The sequence below is a fragment of the Megalobrama amblycephala genome, linkage group LG6 (assembly GCF_018812025.1).
Source record: "Megalobrama amblycephala isolate DHTTF-2021 linkage group LG6, ASM1881202v1, whole genome shotgun sequence".
Taxonomy (NCBI): Eukaryota; Metazoa; Chordata; class Actinopteri; order Cypriniformes; family Xenocyprididae; genus Megalobrama; species Megalobrama amblycephala.
In genome coordinates this window covers 10,735,797-10,754,975 of record NC_063049.1, presented here as the reverse complement: position 1 = coordinate 10,754,975, position 19,179 = coordinate 10,735,797, and the positions used below count along the sequence as shown (strand labels likewise).

Here is a 19,179-nt window from a genome sequence, read left to right as displayed (position 1 = left end):
AAAATGCAACACTAACCCTCGTTAGCAATAACGATGAATTTGGATGGTTTGATGAGTTTTCCATCAAGCGTCCATGTCACTTTGGCGGGAGACTCAGATGAAAGTTGGCACTGTAGATGCAAACGTTCCCCATCCAATACCGTCACGTCACCCAGTTTCTGTGTAAAAACGGGCTCTTTTTTCCCAACTGCCTTTGTTTTCTCTTTTATCCCTCCATCCACACAATTCACATCATTTTCCTTTTCTCTGGTGTCTTTAACACTTGGCTTTCTCCATTCCTGTCCTGGCTTGGCTGTTTTTTCTTGTTGCCTAACACTGATCTGAAGTCAACAGCTTCATTTTTGTTGGGTTGTGTTTTCACTAAGGATCCAGGACCAGGTTTTGGGCCTTGGGTTCCTTTCTTTCCCAGCACTGCTCTGAAGTCCACCTGTTGTGGAGAGTTGACTTTGCGTTCCTCTTCCGTCTGCGTCTTGGGCTTGATCTGCCGTTGGAGGTTCCCCCTGAAGTCCATCTGCTCAGCTGTGATCTCCTTCAGGTCTTCCTCAGAGACGCTTTTGGTGTTGACCTTGCGGCCGAGCACAGTTCGGAAGTCGACCTGTTCGGCCTCCTGTTGTCGGATTTGGTCTTCCCGATGCTCCTTTGTCTCTACACGGCGTTTGAGAAGCCCGCGGGTGGCGCACCCCTCCTCTTCTTCCTGATCTGTCCGACTGATGTGTTCCCAGAGTGGCTCAGAGCACGACGTTGCAGGGCTGGGAGTCTCTGGATGTCCTCCCCTGCCTGGTGCAGTCCTCTCCACCCCTCGGCTGCCACAGGAAGAGTGGGGAAAAAAATACAGAGATGTTTAAAGCCCCAGCTAGCTCAGCCCACACCGGAGAGCAGCTTAATCAAGGGGAGAGTTAGTTCAACAGGACAGAGTTGCATCAGAGATGACTTCAGAAGCCTTATAGGGAAATGAGACCAGAGAGGGGCCCCTAGACAAACCCACAACAGCACAGCTGAGTGAGGAAGCATAAACAAAGCATTTGGCTATATAGAGATATTATGTAGATTTAGTGTAGGGGTTAAGGGGCAAAGGCTGTAAATATAGCTTTGGGGTAGAGGAGAGCAAGAATAGAAGGAAAACGTACTGCTTATGAGAATCGTCACCAGACAACATGGGGTCCTCGCTGACGTGCAGAGTGGCCACTGACTTGCACTCTCCTACTTTATTCCTGAGAGCAACAGAAGATTTATGAACGCTGAAGTTAATTTATTGTAAACTGCAGAATTGAAAAAGTAAATGAGGAACTAAAAAACAATCTTTCCTAATATGACAGAACTGTTGCCATGCATGTACTTAAATGTGTGGATCCCATGAAAACATATTTCATCAAAATAAAAATAAAAATAAAAAGATAAAAAATTAACTGCAACAAATATTACTGTGATGTATCAATACATCATCATTTAAATAGTTATATTTAAAATAATATTCAGATTTTCATAGTTATATTATTTCATTATTTTTTGTTTCATACAATATGTTATGGTCATTAGAATATGAAGAGGATATTTGATAATTTCATAAAAATAATGACACAATGTAAAAAAAAAATGTGGTAAAGTGTCATTTTCACATCTTTTCACATGAAACTATTAGGGAGATTGAAATTGTTTTCCATTTAGAAAGAATCAACAAAATAAATCCATATTGTTCACCTTGAAAAAAGGAAATCTATAATCCTCAAAACCTTTTTTAATTGTCACTGTTTTTAAGTGAAATAAATCATCTTGAGTACTGACAACTATGTGTTAAGTATGCTCATATTCAAATATCTAACCATAAATATAGTAAATGTAAACTACACTACCGTTCAAAAGTTTTTTAATGTTTTAAAAGAAGTATCTTCAGCTCACCAAGCCTGCATTTATTTGATTAAAAATACAAACAAAAACAGTAATATTGTGAAATATTATTCCAATTTAAAACAGCTGTTTTCTATGTCAATATACAGTAAAGTATAATTTATTCCTGTGATCAAAGCTGAATTTTCAGCATCATTACTCCAGTCTTCAGTGTCACATGATCCTTCAGAAATCAATCTAATATGATGATTTGATGCTCAAGAAACGATGATTATTATCAATGTTGAAAACAGTTATTTACATTTTTATTTCATGATGCTATGATGAATAGAAAGTTCAAAAGAACAGCATTTGTCTGAAATCTAAATCTTTTGTAACATTAAACACTACCGTTTAAAAGTTTGGGGTCAGTAAGAATTTTAATTTAATTTTTATTTATTTTTTATAATGAATGTTTCTTGAGCATCAGATCATCATATTAGAATGATTTCTGAAGGATCATGTCACACTGAAGACTGGAGTAATGATGCTGAAAATTCAGCTTTGATCACAGGAATAAATTACACTTACTAAATTACTGTATATTGACATAGAAAACAGCTGTTTTAAATTGGAATAATATTTCACAATATTACTGTTTTTGTTTGTATTTTTAATCAAATAAATGCAGGCTTGGCGAGCAGAAGATACTTCTTTTAAAACATTAAAAATCTTACTGACCCCAAACTTTTGAACGGTAGTGTATAAAGAATGGTTTAGTAATTTTTTTGAATCAAGTGTAAAAACGCTTACTTGAGATGAATCTCATAGTTTCCAGCATGATGTGCCTTCACTTTCCTGATGAGCAGTGAGACAACATCTTCTTTCTGTAGGATCTCAAAGTCACCACCTCCAGATATTACCTGCCCATCCTTCATCCAGAAGAATTCTGGGAAGGGGTCACCAGCGATGGCACAAGAGAGCAGAGCGTGTTGACCCAGGGAGGCGGTAGAGGACTTGGTTTTAGTGATGAACCAGGGCTGAACCCCATCCTGAGGCTCTGTGATTCACATCCATATATAACTATTATATTATTATAAAAGGCTCTGGCAGAATCCATTTGCAGATCACAATACTTTGTTATGCAGTTTGTACCTTGTACAGTCAGAGAAGCTTCAGTCCGAGCATCTCCGGCTTCATTCCACACCTCACAGGTGTATGTGCCTGTGTCCTCAGGAAACACTTCCTGTATGAAGAGAGTATACTGACAGCCTTTCTTCTCAAAGTGGAAATCCTCGGACTCTTGGATCTCTTTTCCATTATGCAGCCAGACCACCTCAGGGGCAGGATTTCCTACATACAAAACACACTTGCAAATGATTAAGCATATTTGGGTTAGAGACAATGAATGGAGGTCAGTGGGACAAATTAAAGAATAATCAACAGCAGAGAGTACCAGAGCGTCAAAGAGTTGAGTACTATGTCTTACAAGCCACACTGCTGCACACGCTTTGTTTGAAAGTCATTTTGTTGAGTCATATTAATAATGCAAAAAATTTTCATTTTTTTTTTTTTTTTAATAACTTCAGCAAGTTCATATGTTGCTGAGGTCACATGTTCATGCAAATAAACAGTCAGGAGACTCCTCAGATGCTGTCCTTTACACAGGAAGTGCTCACCATTATATAATCACCAGAGTTAAATCATCTGCACAAACACACACAAGCACATAGACACTATATACGACACACAGTTGTGGAGATAAATGATGTCTCTTAAGGGAGTACAAAGGAAATTCCATTCATTACAGCTAAACACATCAAAACACAATTTATTGAGTCAATTAATCGCTCAGGGCAACAGTGGCCTCGCATTCTGTTTGTAAATATGTAGCAAGACTCTAAAGAAATTCAAGGGACATATTACCGCAACTGCATGATTAAAATGTTAAAATATTAATTTATTAATTTAATTAAACATTAAATTGCAGACATTAATTAGATTTTCTGTTGATGTAATATTGTTGATAATTACATCAGCTTAATATTGTATGTTATTTAAACTGAAAATCCTGAAAAACCTGTTCATATTTAATGTTGTTATGTCTGAAATTTAAAAGAGCTTCTGTTATGTTAAAGTTTTTACCATTATGATGAAGAATAGTGCTCGTGGTTAGGATGTGGGTGGCAACATGAAGATATACTCTGCACTCCAAGGCAAAAAAAAAAAAAAAAGGCCAAGCCAACAATGGCAACATATTTAGTGGTCTTTTATTGGTCTTAACAATGTTAATTACAAATCGATGGTCAGGAACTTAGCAAGAATTGCATTGTTAGAGATGCATTTATTATTATATTTCTCACCAGATTTTCGAACACACCACACTTGCATCACAATGCAACTCGTGTTTAATAGTGATTCATCACTTCACACAACTCTGCTGAACCACTCTGAATCAAACTCCCCATATTCTACCAAAAACTTCATTCTGTCTTTGATGTTTTTCTGAGACAGCAATGGATTTTTAAGTAGTGCATTAGTTTAATTTCCTGACCATTAGTGTTTAGCCCCCTTTTTTTTTTGCCCAGGAGTGTACATTGACCATTAGCAATGACTGTGCCAATATCAATGACAAGTAATATCATACTTGTTAATTACATTTCCATACTAAACAAGTTACATTCAGCATGTGTTATAACTAGCTGTTCATTTGAACTGATATAGATAAGATTAACTGTTTTCAGGAACTCCACTCAATTATTTTGAAATTAGATGGTTCAACTTAATTTTTTAAGCAACCAACTTACAAAAATTGTGTTTATGCTACAAATTAACTTGCTCTAACACAGTGCAGTTTTTTTTTTTTTTGGTTGAATGTAATTTCATTAGAAGTTGTCATAATTCAAAAAGATTGGTGCAAACAATTGATTGACTGATTGATTGATTGATTGATTGATTGATTGATTGATTGATTGAGAAAACCGAAATTAGCTCTGAAAATCTTGAATTTACAGAATCTATCTACTTGAAAACAGACACTAAACAGTGAAAAACTAATTTAACACTGACATTTAAACATTTTAGTGAATGTAAGCGAGCTATGCTCGTATACAGATTTTAAATTGTAATGAAATGGGTCATACCACTGATATCAACAGAGCACTGAGCAGTTGAAGTAAACAGACAACTCGGCTCATACAAGGACGCAGTTATTGCATGGACAGAGCAAGAACAATGCAAGTGTATAAAATGTATGCGCACAGTTCTGTTGAATGTAAAGCTTGCCCTCTTTAACAATAAAGATAAACTAAATGTACGAAGCAAACTGAAATAACCTCAACATTAGCAACAACAGTGAAATAAGATTGCATGATTTATCTGTCAATCAGAGAAACGTAAAAGTGTAGTTCGTTACTATAGCAACAGTGGGCTCCCTGTACATTTTCGGTAGAATGAAAAAAAGAGCATTTTATTTAACATGTTAACCCGTACCCACTTTTTTTTTTTTTTTTTAACTGGTACTTTTCTATTTATACTGTTTTAATCCCATATTTCTTTGATCAGACTTCTCAATTACCCTTCTTTGTTTTTGCCCTTCTTAAAAAACATTAAAATGATCTTACATGGACTTTCTTTTTAAAATTAGTAATAAAACAATTGCTTTTGGCAACAGGGATACCTAGTATGTTTGCTTAGCATAGTGTCAACAATTTCAACAGATCAATATCATGTTTTCTCTAAAATCACTATATAGCCTATATATACACGTCAGTCATGATTTCAATAACGTCTCTGGTTCCATGTTGCTTCTTAACACAGATTGAGACAGAAAATATATTATGTTATAAAAATTGCATTATAGATATACATTATTCTTATGAAAATACCTGAGATGGCACAGATAAACACACATATAACCTCGCAATCGTGTGTGTTTATTGTCTTCATGTTTCATCAGTCAAAACATCTCTATCTGCGTGTTATTCAGCTGTAGTGATATCTGATATCCATATAAGGGATTTCCTGGAGCATCATAAGTTTAATACTTCTATGAATCTCACTTGTGGACTTTCTGCGTGAGGGAGCCCTCTGGCTTCCAGTATGAATGAAACAGAAACATTGCATGAGAGTGTTTAGCACTCTATGTCGCCTCATTTTATGTAAAAATAGAAAAATAATACTAAAGTACTTTATAACATAGTACTACTTATTTACTTTTACTTGAGTCATAGTATTTTTCAGTACTTCTACTTGTACTCAAGTAAATTATTTCTTAAATAGCAATACTTTTACTTAAGTACAATTTTTAGTACTCTTTCCACCACTGATGATATGTAATATCCTGTGCATTATTTATTTAATTAATGGATGATTCAATTTATGTATGTAATAAAAATGGCTACCACATTGTAATATAAAATGCCTTAAAAAATACTCTGATTCCATCAAGCAAATATTACACCTTAATGAAAAGGGTCATTTCTGACAATGATATGCACATTAAATAAAAAAAAAGAAGAAGAAGAAAAAAAAGATCCAGGTCAAAATCTTATTCTTACTCTGCTCTCCTCCTATGTTGAGAAGCTGAAGGTTGTTTCATACCTGTCACCTCCACGGTCATGGTCACCTGACTGCCATCCATGACTCTTAGATCCTGTAGACCTTTGAGAAACACCGGGGCAGACGGTCTCCTCACATCAGTCACAGGATGAGCAGCAGACCTCTTAACACTTGGCTTAGCTGGAGAACAACATACGGATTACATGAGTGATGCTAAATTTACCTCAAAAACATACAGACTAACACTACATGGAAAAGCGCTGCATTCCCTATTGTGCATTCCCTAAAATGTGAAGTAGTCTGCAAATAAAGGGTTAGCTCACCCAAAAATGAAATTTTGTCATTAATTACTTGTGTCGTTCCTATGTTCATCTTCAGACCACAAATTAATATTAATATTTCTTGATGAAATCCAAGAGGTTTCTGACCCCCAAGGGAAAGCAATGCAACACTATTGTGCGTCACAATGCCGACTCACTACTGGCCGTCTCCTGCGTCAGCGTCACGCAGATGCGTCATGCTGCTCACATGAACAGCATTGGCCAATAATGAGTCTGCGTTCTGACGTAGTACACAGAAGCCTGCACTATCTACAACGTAAACAGCATAGGAAACTGACAGGGGAGATACGAAATTGTTGAATAAAGTTATTATTTTTGTTTTGAACGACCTGACGGTGAGTAATTAATGACAGAAATTTAAATTTTTGGGTGAACTAACCCTTTAATAAATCAGGTGTTAGAGACAACCATTCATCTTATTCAGAATTCCTAGTCCACATTCCTTTCTACTTGTATCTTCAGTAGTCCACACACAGGAGCATCTGTGCTAACAGTGTACTGCACCAGAATCAGTCACACATGATTATTCTACAAGAGAAAAGTTGGGTGACATCCTGTGTCAAACATGTTAGAACTATTTTACTGATGCATATGAAAGTTAATGGATTTTGCAGACCCGTAGGAGCCTGTGGAGATGCCGCATCATAAGGTCAATCGGGAATACAGCTGTTTTATACATATAGTCATGGTCAGAATTATTGGCACCCTTGGTAAATATGATCAAAGATGGCTGTGAAAATATATCTGCATTGTGTCACGAAGATGAAGACGGATGAAGACGAAGGTACACAGGATCCAATACAAAGTGATTTTTAATCATACAATAAACAGGAACAGACAGAAGGTGTTACAGTGCATGTGTGAAACAAGTGAAACCACATGCAAACATCGACCGACAACTGAGAGTGCACAGGGAGGAACTTAGATACATGAAGGTGATGAACTGAATGATGAGCAGCTGTGATTATTAGTGTCCACAGAAACAGATGAGTGGCGGGAAATGAAGACAAAGAACACGTGACTGATGAATACAAACTAAAAGTCCATGAAAACAGATAAAAAAACAAACAAAACTGAGTATGTGTAGCAGAACGCCCCCTCCCGGAAGGCACGACCTTGTGGCTTGGTGAGGAGAAGGAAGAGGCTTAGGAGGAGGGCGTGGAGATGATGCAGGAATGGTGACAGGAGATGGTGACAAGAGATGGTGACAAGAGATGGTTATAGGCAGCGCCGGAGGAACGGTGGCATCCAGACGACAACTAGACCCTGGTGGCGATGGTGGATGTCCGATGGCACAGACCCAGAGCCCAGAGACGACAGCCCATGGCAGAGTCAAGGGAAGGAGGAGCCAGGGTGGAGTAGAGGCTGACGACAACTGGGGATGACAAACGGAGGCGGAGCCTATGAATCCCAGGGCGCAGACGAAGAGCCAATGGAGAAGAGCGACATCGCTGGCACAGGAGGCCTGGGAAATGCTGCGGCAATGAGCATCTGAGGTGTGCTGGTGTGATGGAGGACTGAGACATAGGGATGGAGGAAAGGAGCGTAATGGAAGGTCTGCAGGTCCGTGGCGAAGGTGGAGTGACGACTGACCAAGGGGGAGCCAGTGGGACGAGGGAACCCGGTGAAGCCGAAAGGCCAAGGGACTCTGGTGGAGTTGAAGGTGGGAGGAGCCAAGCCGGAGCTGACAGGTCGACAGGCCGAGATGGAGTGAGGTGATCAGAGGTTGGAGGCGGGGCCACAGGATCCACTTGCTCAGGCACTGATGGTGGTTGCTCAACATCACAGGTTAACAAATTACCGTCCAAATAAATCAAAGTGCTGTCTAGAAACAGTGATGAAGAACATGAAACGTGGGATAGAGTGGGAGACGATACCTCTGTACCATCAGTCCATCAGCCAGTCCTCAGCCTCTATTTCCACCAGTATACCCTCGGCCACAGATGTTGCAGGCTCACACCCCTGGTCAGACTCACTTGGGAGCTCCTCTTCCGGGGCGAGGGTCAGCGCTGTCCACTTATCCTGGGGCTCTGGCTAACGCATCGTGGCAGGTGGTAGCTCTCCATCTACGAGGGGATCACACGATTCATCTGTGGTTGCAGGTGGTGAAACGGACTCTGGGTCTGTGGATCCGTGGGTTATTATAAGAAAATTCAGGCTCTCACAAGCGATCGGAGCAAATTTGGCTGCATAATCCATATTAGGGTCGGTCGATCTGTTGCGAAGATGAAGACGCATAAAGATGAAGGTACACAGGATCTAATACGAAGTGATTTTTAATGATACATTAAGCACAAAAACAGACAGAAGGTGTAAAAATGCATGCAAGGGTAACAACCAGGGTAAACACATGCAAACATCGATTGACAACTGAGAGTGGACAGGGAGGAACTTAAATGATGAACTGAAGTGTCCATAAAAAACAGATTAGTGGCGGGAAACAGAAGACAAAGAACATATGTGACTGATGAGAACAAACTAAACTGAACGTGTGTAACACACTGTTTATCCTTTTGAGCGTTCATGAAAAAAACATTAGCAAAAATCTAAGCTTTAATTGAAGTACAAGAATTTAAAGTGTGTGTGTGGTGGTGGTGTTGTGGGGGGAGGTTCTCCAAAACACATTGGCCATAATTATTGGCACCCCTAGAATTTCTTATGAGTAAAATATCTGTATAAGTATATTCCCATTCATATATACATTTTTTAGCACACCAGGGTGAGGAACATTAAATTATCCAGCCATGACTTGAATATATATGAGGAAATACAAAGGTCAAATTCCCTTAATCATCCACCACATTAGGTAAAAACCAAAGAATATAGTTCTGATGTGCAGCAAAATATTGTTAAGCTTCACAAAATAGAAAGTGGCTGTAAGAAAATAGCTAGAGCATTGAAAATTCCCATTTCCACCATAAGGGCAATAATTAATAAGTTCCAATCAACTAAAGATGTCACAAATCTGCCTGGAAGAGGATGTGTGTCTATATTGTCTTAATGCACATTGAGGAGGAGAGTTTGAGTGGACAAAGACTCTCCAAGGATCACAGTTAGAGAACTGCAGAAATTAGTTGTGTCTTGGGGTAAGAAAGCCTAAAAAAATATCAAACAGCACCTACATAACCACAATTTGTTTGGGCGTGTTTCCTCTGCTCTCATCAAAACAAACAAACAAACAAACAAACAAAAAAACTCCAGCATATTCAGTTGTCAGATACGGCTGGAACAGTTTACCCAGGGTCTGAAGGGGCTGAATTTAAGATATCACATAAAGAGTCTTGGCATAATTATGGACTCATCTCTAATTTTTAATAAGCAAATTAATGCTGTTGTTAAGAGTAGCTTCTTTTATTTGAGATCATTCGCTAAAGTCAAACACTTCTCAAGGTTATAGACTTGCCTGCAATTGGTGCATAATGCAGCAGCACAGTTAACTGGGATGAGAAAAAGGGTGCATAGTACTCCCATATTAACATCTTTACATTGGTTTCCTGTGAAATCTAGGAACTATTTCAAAATTATCCTTTTTGAATGTAAGGCACAAGCAGGCCATGTGCCCCAGTATTAGTGATCTCCTCTTCCTTCAGTCTCCCTCTAGAGCACTTAGGTCTTCTGATAAACTGCTTTTAAAGGTTCCTCATTGTAATTATAAATCAAGAGGTAACCGTGCTTTTTCTGTAATAGGTCCTAAACTTTGGAATAGTATCCTGATCCACGGTTTGCTCCATAAATTGCCACTTTTACTGTAAATCATACTTATCAAAAAAATCAAAACATTTTTATTCTCTTTCTTATATTCTGAAATGGTGTATGTTTTTATTGTTCTTTTTTATATGTTGTAATGTGTTCTTTTCCACGTTTTTTATTCTCTCTCTTGTAAAGCACTTTGACCCCTGCTGTCGTTATGTCTGCGTCATTCTCATCTGAGATACGTTTATGTGTGTGTGCGCGCGCGCGTGTGTGTGTGTGTGTGTGTGTGTGTGTGTGCGTGTGTGTGTGGAAGCCCACAATTTCTGAAGTGCAAAGGGAATTTTTTTTTAAGTTTCATGTATAGTGCTGTTTAGTGAGTTATACTGTTTAATGATGCTTCTTAGCTAAACTTGGGCTGTGCCACGAACAGGTCTGGTTTAAACTAAAAGACAAAAACTAATGTTTTCTCATGCTAAGAGATAAACATATGTATAGTTGCAATAAAAAAAAATATTCAACCTTCGGAGACTGTAATAAAATAAAAATAATTAATAAATATAAAAAATTGCATGTATAACAGTTTAATGGCAAATTAAAAGTGATAATGTCAAATATATATATTTTTTGTAATACAGCTATGTCATAATTATTCAACCCCTATTCAACACTGCTGTTTTTAAGTCATACATTTATTTGTATGGCATGGTACAAAATTGTGTTAAAACAATTAAGCTCATTGGAAACTCTATAACAAAACTGAATTAGCTTGTGCTGTTGCGCATACAGTACATACATTTAGCCCATGCATGTGTTGAGTTGAGTACCAAATATGGTCAAGTCAAAAGAGCTCTCACAAAAGCTATAGAGAACTAATTATTTTATTACATTAGAAAGTCTATAGCTACAAGAAGATTTCCAAAACACTAAAAATTCCTAGAGACACAGCTGACAGCCTTATTCATAAGTTTAAAATTTGTTGTACCAGAAAACCTTTGAGGGTGTTGAAGAAAAGCACAATATCATTAAGGGGAATAAAACGTTTGATCTGAGAAACTGAGAAAATCCCTCAATTTACTGCCAAATACTTGCAAGAGGACCTAATGAAACGAGAAAAAAAGAAAGAAAATTTAATGCAGAGTCAAAGAAGAACACTAGACAAGCATGGCCTTCAAGTCGGGACTGGGCCGAATGCCACTCTGACCAAGAATAACATAAAACGCTGACTTGAATATGCTACAATTAATTTGGAAAGGCCTTTGGAGTTCTGGAAGAATGTTTTATGGAGTGATGTGACTAAACTGGAACTTTTTGGACCCATGGATCAGTGGTATGTCTGGTGCAATAAAGACAAAGGTTATGAGCAGAAGAACACCATCTTCATGGTCAAACATGGAGGTAGTCCAGTCTTGTTATGGGGGTGCTTTGCTGTTGCAGAAAGTGGAAATCATGACTGTATGAAGGACATAATGAATTCTTTGAAATATCAAGCTATTTTGGCAAAGATGGTGATGCCATCACTGTCACAGGTTCTGGAGACCTGGGTGCAGCCACGGTGATGAGTACCCGAGGACTGGGGTGATGCCGGTGTGACCGGTGTGAGGACGGCAGCGAGACTGAAGGGAAGAAGGAACCCACTGCAGCTGAAAGGGTGGAGGGTCGGAGTGCAGTGGACGACCTGCATGTCTGAGGTGGAAGTGATGTGACAACTGACCAAGGGGGAGACGGTGGGATGAGGGAACCCGGTGGAGCCACTAGGCTGATGTTCTCCGGTGGAGCTGATGGTGGGAGGAGCCAAGGCGTAGCCGGCAGGTCGACGGGCCGAGATAGAGCGACGTGATCAGAGGCTGGAGGCGGAGCCGTAGGATCCTTTCGCACAGGAGCTACTGGTGGTTGCGTGACCTGCGGCTCGACGTCATAGCAGGGACTCACCGGAGACAGCACAGGAGCTCATGTTCACCATGATGTCCTTACACAGCGATACATCTGAACAGAATGATGAATCAGAGCCCTTAAAGTTCTCCAAAGGCAATAAAGATTCACATACCGGTGGGAGTCGACAATTTCCCATTTAAGTCCATCAGCCAGTCCTCCGTCTTCGTTCCCTCGGCCGTTGGTGTCACAGGTTCACTCCCCTGGTCAGATTCACGTCGGGGTTCTACTTCTGGTGCGATGGTAAGTCCTGTCCTCTCATCCTGAAGCTCTAGCTCACTCGTCGTGGCGGGTTGACCCTCAGCATCTGTGGGGGGCACACACGATTCCTCCATGTTCGATAGTATTGAAGCGTGCTCTGAGTCTGGCTGTGCTCCGGATTGAGACGCGACGCTCTCGAGACACCTAATGACGGTTTCCCTCCACTCCAGTCCTGTGGTGTCTGGGAGGTCGATGAGGTGGTTGAAAGTAGCCCCGATCCAGAACAAGGTCTTCAGGGTCTCCCTCCACTCCAGTCCTGTGGTGTCTGGGAGGTCGATGAGGTGGTTGAAAGTAGCCCCGATCCGGAAAAGGTCTTCAGGGTCTCCCTCCACTCCAGTTCTGTGGTGTCTGGGAGGTCGATGAGGTGGTTGAAAGTAACCCTGATCCAGAACAAGGTCTTCAGGGTCTCCCTCCACTCCAGTCCTGTGGTGTCTGGAAGGTCGATGAGGTGGTTGAAAGTAGCCCCAATCTGGAACAAGGTCTTCAGGGTCGCCCTCCACTCCAGTCCTGTGGTGTCTGGGAGGTCAGTGAGGTGGTTGAAAGTAGCCCCGATCCGGAACAAGGTCTTCAAGGCCTCAACGTCAAGGGAGCTGGTGACTGCTAGGTGACAAAAGTCCTTTACTAAAGAAAAGATCATCTGTCACAGGTGCTTGCAGGAAATACAGATGAAGACGATGAATAAAGTTTTAAAATACAAAGTTTAATAAATCCACAAGGCAGGCGAACAGGCAGGAACAAACACACTTAACATAAATGTGACCAGACAAAGACTATGTGAGCAGCAGGAACTTAAATACACAATTTTGAAGAGATGAATGACAAACAGATGTGAGGATAGTTAGTGTCCATGGTAACAGATTAGTGGCGGGAAAATCAAACAAAGGAACACAGGAACTGAAAAATCCATGAACAAAACTAAACTAAACATAATTGTGACAGTAAATTGAAAACCAAAGATTATCTGGAAGCTTTTTCAAGCGAGGAATGGGCGAAATTGCAGTAGAGAAGTGACAGAAGCTTCTAAGCACATACAAGCAGCGTTAATTGGAGGTTATAAAGAATAAAAGATTCTGCACTTTGACTTTTGGGGGTTGAATAATTTTGTACATGAATGTTTAGAGCCAATTAGATTTTTTCCCCCACATTTTTCATTAACTTTACATTCTCAGAATCACTAAAATGTGTATTAAACTTTCTTTGATAGTTTACTGATGCCTTTGTTTAATTGTTTCATAAAGTGTTGTTCTCTGCAGCAAAATGTCTTGCAGGTCAAGGGTGTTGAATAGTTTTGATTGCAACTGTAACTCTAAATATAAAGATGGATATATATTACATCCAACTTTATCAGTATACTCACAAAAATCTATACATAGCAAATGCCTGATTTTTTATTTTGTTGTAAATCGTAATTATTTTATTGGCCACCTCTTTATATAAAGTTGGATATATAGGTCTAATTTGCTAAATGCTTATAAGGAATGAAGATATTAACATATTATAAACTTTAACATCATGATTTTCTGTAAAGCTGCTTTGAAATATTTTTGAAAAGCACAATACAAATAAAATTGACTTGACTTGACTAAATAGTATGTACATGAGGACTGTAAAAATAAAGCGCTACTGGGAATTTCTTTCATTCACTGTTAGGTATACATTCATATACAATAATCATCAAAGCATCAGTCTGTTTGTAGAATGCATACTGAATATGCAAGCACAGTATTAAATATTTAATAAATTAATGTCTGGAAACAGCAACAAAGTCATGGAACAGATTGCAGAGGGTAATTTCTCTTCAAGTTGTCCTCTGAGACTCAGATCAGATTCAGCCACTGCAGCATGTGTGTGTCTGTGTGTGTGTGTGGGAAAAGACTGGTATTTTACATTTTTAACCCACTTGAACATGGAACCTCCACCATTACACAGCCTCACAGACTACAAGAGAGCAGATGTTTCTCTGATCCCGAGGACCTTAAAATAACTCTTAAAAAAACATCTACAATATTAATTTATCAACGGAGCACACAGCAAACTCCTCCTATAGTGTATATGAGAGATGTTAAAGGGTTAGTTCACCCAAAAATGAAAATTCTGTCATTAATTACTCACCCTCATGTCGTTCCACACCCAAAAGACCTTTGTTCATCTTCAGAACATTTAAGATATTTTTGATAAAATCTAATGGCTCAGTGAGGCCTGCATTGTCAGCAAGATAATTAACATTTCAGATGCCCAGAAAGCTACTAAAGACATATTTAAAACAGTTCATGTGACTACAGTGGTTCAACCTTAATGTTACAAAGCGACAAGAATACTTTTTGTGCGCCAAAAAAACGACTTTATTCAACAATGTCTAGTGATGGGCGATTTCAAAACACTGCTTCATGAAGCTTTGAAGCTTTACAAATCTTTTGTTTCGAATCAGTGTTTCCGAGTGTGTATCAAACTGCCAAAGTCACGCGATTTCAGTAAACGAGGCTTCTTAATGTCATAAGTGTTTCGAAATTTCAATGGTTCTCCACTGGGGGGCGTGACTTTGGCAGTTTGATACATACTCCGAACCACTGATTCAAAACATAAGATTTGTAAAGCTTCGAAGCTTCATGAAGCAGTGTTTCGAAATCGCACATCACTAGATAAAAGCGCCACTGAAAGTGTTGGAGGCCGCACTGAGCCATCAGATTTTATCAAAAACATCTTAATTTGTGTTCTGAAGATAAACAAAGGTCTTACGGGTGTGAACCATATGAGGGTGAGTAATTAATGACTGTGAACTGGTGAACTAACCCTTTAAAAACTCGCAAGAGTCTTTACGTTTTTGTGACTCAATCGCCTTCAGAGTTGACAAGCAAAGTCGGGGGCAAGAAATGTAGGCTGATTTGAGACAATTGACAATTGTATGAAAACCCCAAATCAGTTCATTTTAGACTCACACACAGTGAAAAGTCTTTTCAATATGAAAAGATTATGAAATTGAACTTGAGAATAAAAGTGGGATTACATATTTTGAACATTTTGTAAATTGTATCAATCGCTACTTAGTCTGGGTTCTAATGTTATCAAATAAAATATAACAACTCTTTCCCCACCATTGATGGAGTTTTCCATCATTTATAACTCATATATGATGGAAAATTCCATCAATAGTGGGGAAACGATGTCTCATAAATTTTGGTGTTTTGACTGTTTTATGGTAGGGGCACTATTACACATCTTCTGAAAGAGTAGAGAATCTCAAAACACAGACAAAAAAAAAAAAAAAAAGGAGCAGAAACAAGCGATAAAAGCATTGCTTATGCACATTGTAGTTCAAAATGTTGCTTTTTTTAAGAAACTTATCCACATTCAAGCGATGATAAAAAAATGAATGCATGAAGCTAGAATAAAACAGGTTTTCATATGTATGCATGTTCAGATATTCATACAACAAAATATTCTGGGGGCCATGAAACTTTTGTGAAAATTATCAAAAATGCTGGCAGTGGCTGGCAACTTTTTAAAAAAACGCTGATGGTGAAAGAGTTAGACACTTAAAACCACACAATGCCTGATTGCCATTACATTAGATACAAAATACCAAAGCAAATGCCATTTGTGCTCAAATGCTGCCAGAGCTTTCTCAGGAGCTAAGGCTTTTTGATGGCTTTTAGTGGATGTATGAAATTAAATCTTAAGTTCTGTCCTAGCAGAGTAACCACAGGTGTAGAAAATCACATTAACTTTCAATATGACCCATCAACATTGTACAACCACAAAATGTCACAATACTGTTTGAATTTAATATTATTCTACATTGAAAATCACAAAAACAACTTTTTGTGAAATGTTATTGCATTAGATATTTTCCTATCTAATGCAGTGACATTCAGACAGATTTAAAGGTGCCCTCGAATGAAAAATTGAATTTATCTTGGCATAGTCAAATAACAAGAGTTCAGTACATGGAAATGACATACAGTGAGTTTCAAACTCCATTGTTTCCTCCTCCTTATATAAATCTCATTTGTTTAAAAGACCTCCGAAGAACAGGCAAATCTCAACATAACACCGACTGTTACGTAACAGTCGGGGTGTACGCCCCAATATTTGCATATGCCAGCCCATTTTCCCAATATTATGAAAGGCATTAAGCTGCATTCACGTCACCTCGTATTTACCGGAATCTTGAAATGACAACACGTGACGTTATATTCAGAGCTGTTCACGTCCTTTTGGTCCTTGGACTGGGAATTATGCATTTCCATGGCACCACTATCAACGCCTAATAAATCAATCTACAGTGGTCAGGTGGTACAGCGGCCACGTGGTACATCTGGGAGCTTTCAGAAAACTCCCAGCTTACAAGCTGTAATTACGAGCTCTACGAGGACGTGAACGCTTTTTACAAGCTAGAATCTTGTAACTACAGGAATTACGAGGCAGCGTGAACGCACCTTTAGTCAAGGGCAGCCAGTAATGTCTGGATCTGCACAGGTGAATCAACAGATTAGGTAAGCAAGCAAGAACAATAGCGAAAAATGGCAGATTGAGCAATAATAACTGATATGATCCATGATATCATGATATTTTTAGTGATATTTGTAAATTGTCTTTCTAAATGTTTCATTAGCATGTTGCTAATGTACTGTTAAATGTGGTTAAAGTTACCATTGTTTCTTACTGTATTCACGGAGACAAGAGAGCCGTCGCTATTTTCATTATTAAACACTTGCAGTCTGTATAATTCATAAACACAACTTCATTCTTTATAAATCTCTCCAACAGTGTAGCATTAGCCGTTAGCCACGGAGCATAGCCTCAAACTCATTCAGAATCAATGTAAACAATATAACAGTATACAATACTCACATAATCCGACGCATGGATGCCGCATGCATGACGAACACTTTGTAAAGATCCATTTGAGGGTTATATTAGCTGTGTAAACTTTGTTTATGCACTGTTCAAGGCAAGCGCGAGCTCCGTGGGAGTGGAGCACGTGAATTAAAGGGCCAGTAGCCCTGAATCGGCTCATTTATAATGATGCCCCAAAATAGGCAGTTAAAAAAAAGAATAAAAAAAAAATCTATGGGGTATTTTGAGCTGAAACTTCACAGACACATTCAGGGGACACCTTAGACTTATATTACATCTTTTTTTTTAAAGTTCTAGGGCACCTTTAAGTTAGACTTCTACATCCAATACATTTGGACACTGAACATAAAAACCTTTAATGTTACTTTTAAATCTTGATGCATTCTGATGTACTGGCAAATATGTGTGTCTTACCTTTAACCAGCACACAAGCTGTAGACACAGCTCTGCCATGATCATTCACTGCGACACACGTATACACGCCTGCATCCTCCAAAACAGCTGCCTGAACTTTCAGCTGAGCCTTATTATTCTCAAATACAGTTGGGAATGTGGAATGGGCTTATCTGAAAAGGTAGAGACAGAAAAAAGAAAGAGACTGTATCAGTAATTGATCATCATTTGAAGCGCTGAGAACCTTTTAATGTTACACATTCCACTGAGAAGGCAATCTAAATTATTCTTAATTCATTATGTAAAAGCTGAGATGGACAAGGTGAAGGTTATCAAGATATGCAGATAAAGTTCCAGCCGAAATACTGGTGATCATAATGATAAAATAGAGTGGTGCATTGATGACAGTGATGGTATTTTTGTAGGCCAAGCCACAAGTGTTTTCTATTGGTTTTTCGATTATTGCAATAAAATAAGCTCTCTGACCAACAAGAGTTTATGTGTAACGGTCATGTTCTTTTTTGGTTTTATTTTCACTGGTCTGATTGACTTAAACCGGGTTCACACTGTACGATTTTGGCCACCGTCTGAGACAAATTTTGTGTTCTAAAAGATTTCTCGGATCCTAGGCCAAAATCTCAAGTTTTTTGACTGTTAGTTTGACGTTCACCGACAGCCGATTAATGACCCATGCAATCAAATTTTACCTCTGATGAAATTCTGCCAGTGTCAGAAGATTTGATGTACAGTCCTGTAGTGTGGCTTCTCCTACAACAACCGTTAAATCAAAAACTAATAGGAGCGCAGAACCTGATGATTCAATAAGTGAGACAACAACAAACCACCACTTGCTCCACACACATTTTGGCTTTGTTTTGTTTTTTTCTGTTTTCTTTTCATGAGAAGCCATGATCAAAATTAATGCTAGAGATCATTTATCCTGCATGTAAATGCAGCTCACGTCACTGAACGTGTCACGGATCGATGATGTAAAACTATTCTTGCGTGCATCCGTTTTTAATGCGTCTTGACTGGGGGATCATGTTCGTACAGTCTGAAAACCAACAGTCGTAAATGACTATTATAAATCATACAGTGTGCACCCGACTTTAGTTCTCGTCCTAGTTTGTTACTATGGTTTCTGAATGATTAGTTTCACACCTGTTTTATTATCATATCTTGTTCATTCTTCATCTCGTTCTTTTGTGGATTTACACTACACAGCATGTTTGTGACATTATGATTCTTACAATTTTTATGAATTTTGAAGCCTAAATACAATCGCCAGAAGTAAAAAAGATATACCTAGGCTATAAACAAA

The 19,179-nt window shown here is 38.7% G+C and overlaps 1 protein-coding gene across 1 annotated transcript in view; it reads right to left on the bottom strand.

Annotated features, from left to right (window-relative positions):
* The window catches only part of mylka (myosin, light chain kinase a), a 114,986-nt gene that overhangs the window by 34,162 nt on the left and 61,645 nt on the right, over positions 1 to 19,179 (bottom strand). The window contains 8 exon segments of the mRNA XM_048192919.1: positions 17 to 262; positions 265 to 803; positions 1,128 to 1,211; positions 2,638 to 2,884; positions 2,980 to 3,177; positions 6,427 to 6,564; positions 17,880 to 18,011; positions 18,014 to 18,031. Coding sequence (XP_048048876.1) covers positions 17 to 262; positions 265 to 803; positions 1,128 to 1,211; positions 2,638 to 2,884; positions 2,980 to 3,177; positions 6,427 to 6,564; positions 17,880 to 18,011; positions 18,014 to 18,031 — 1,602 coding nt within the window.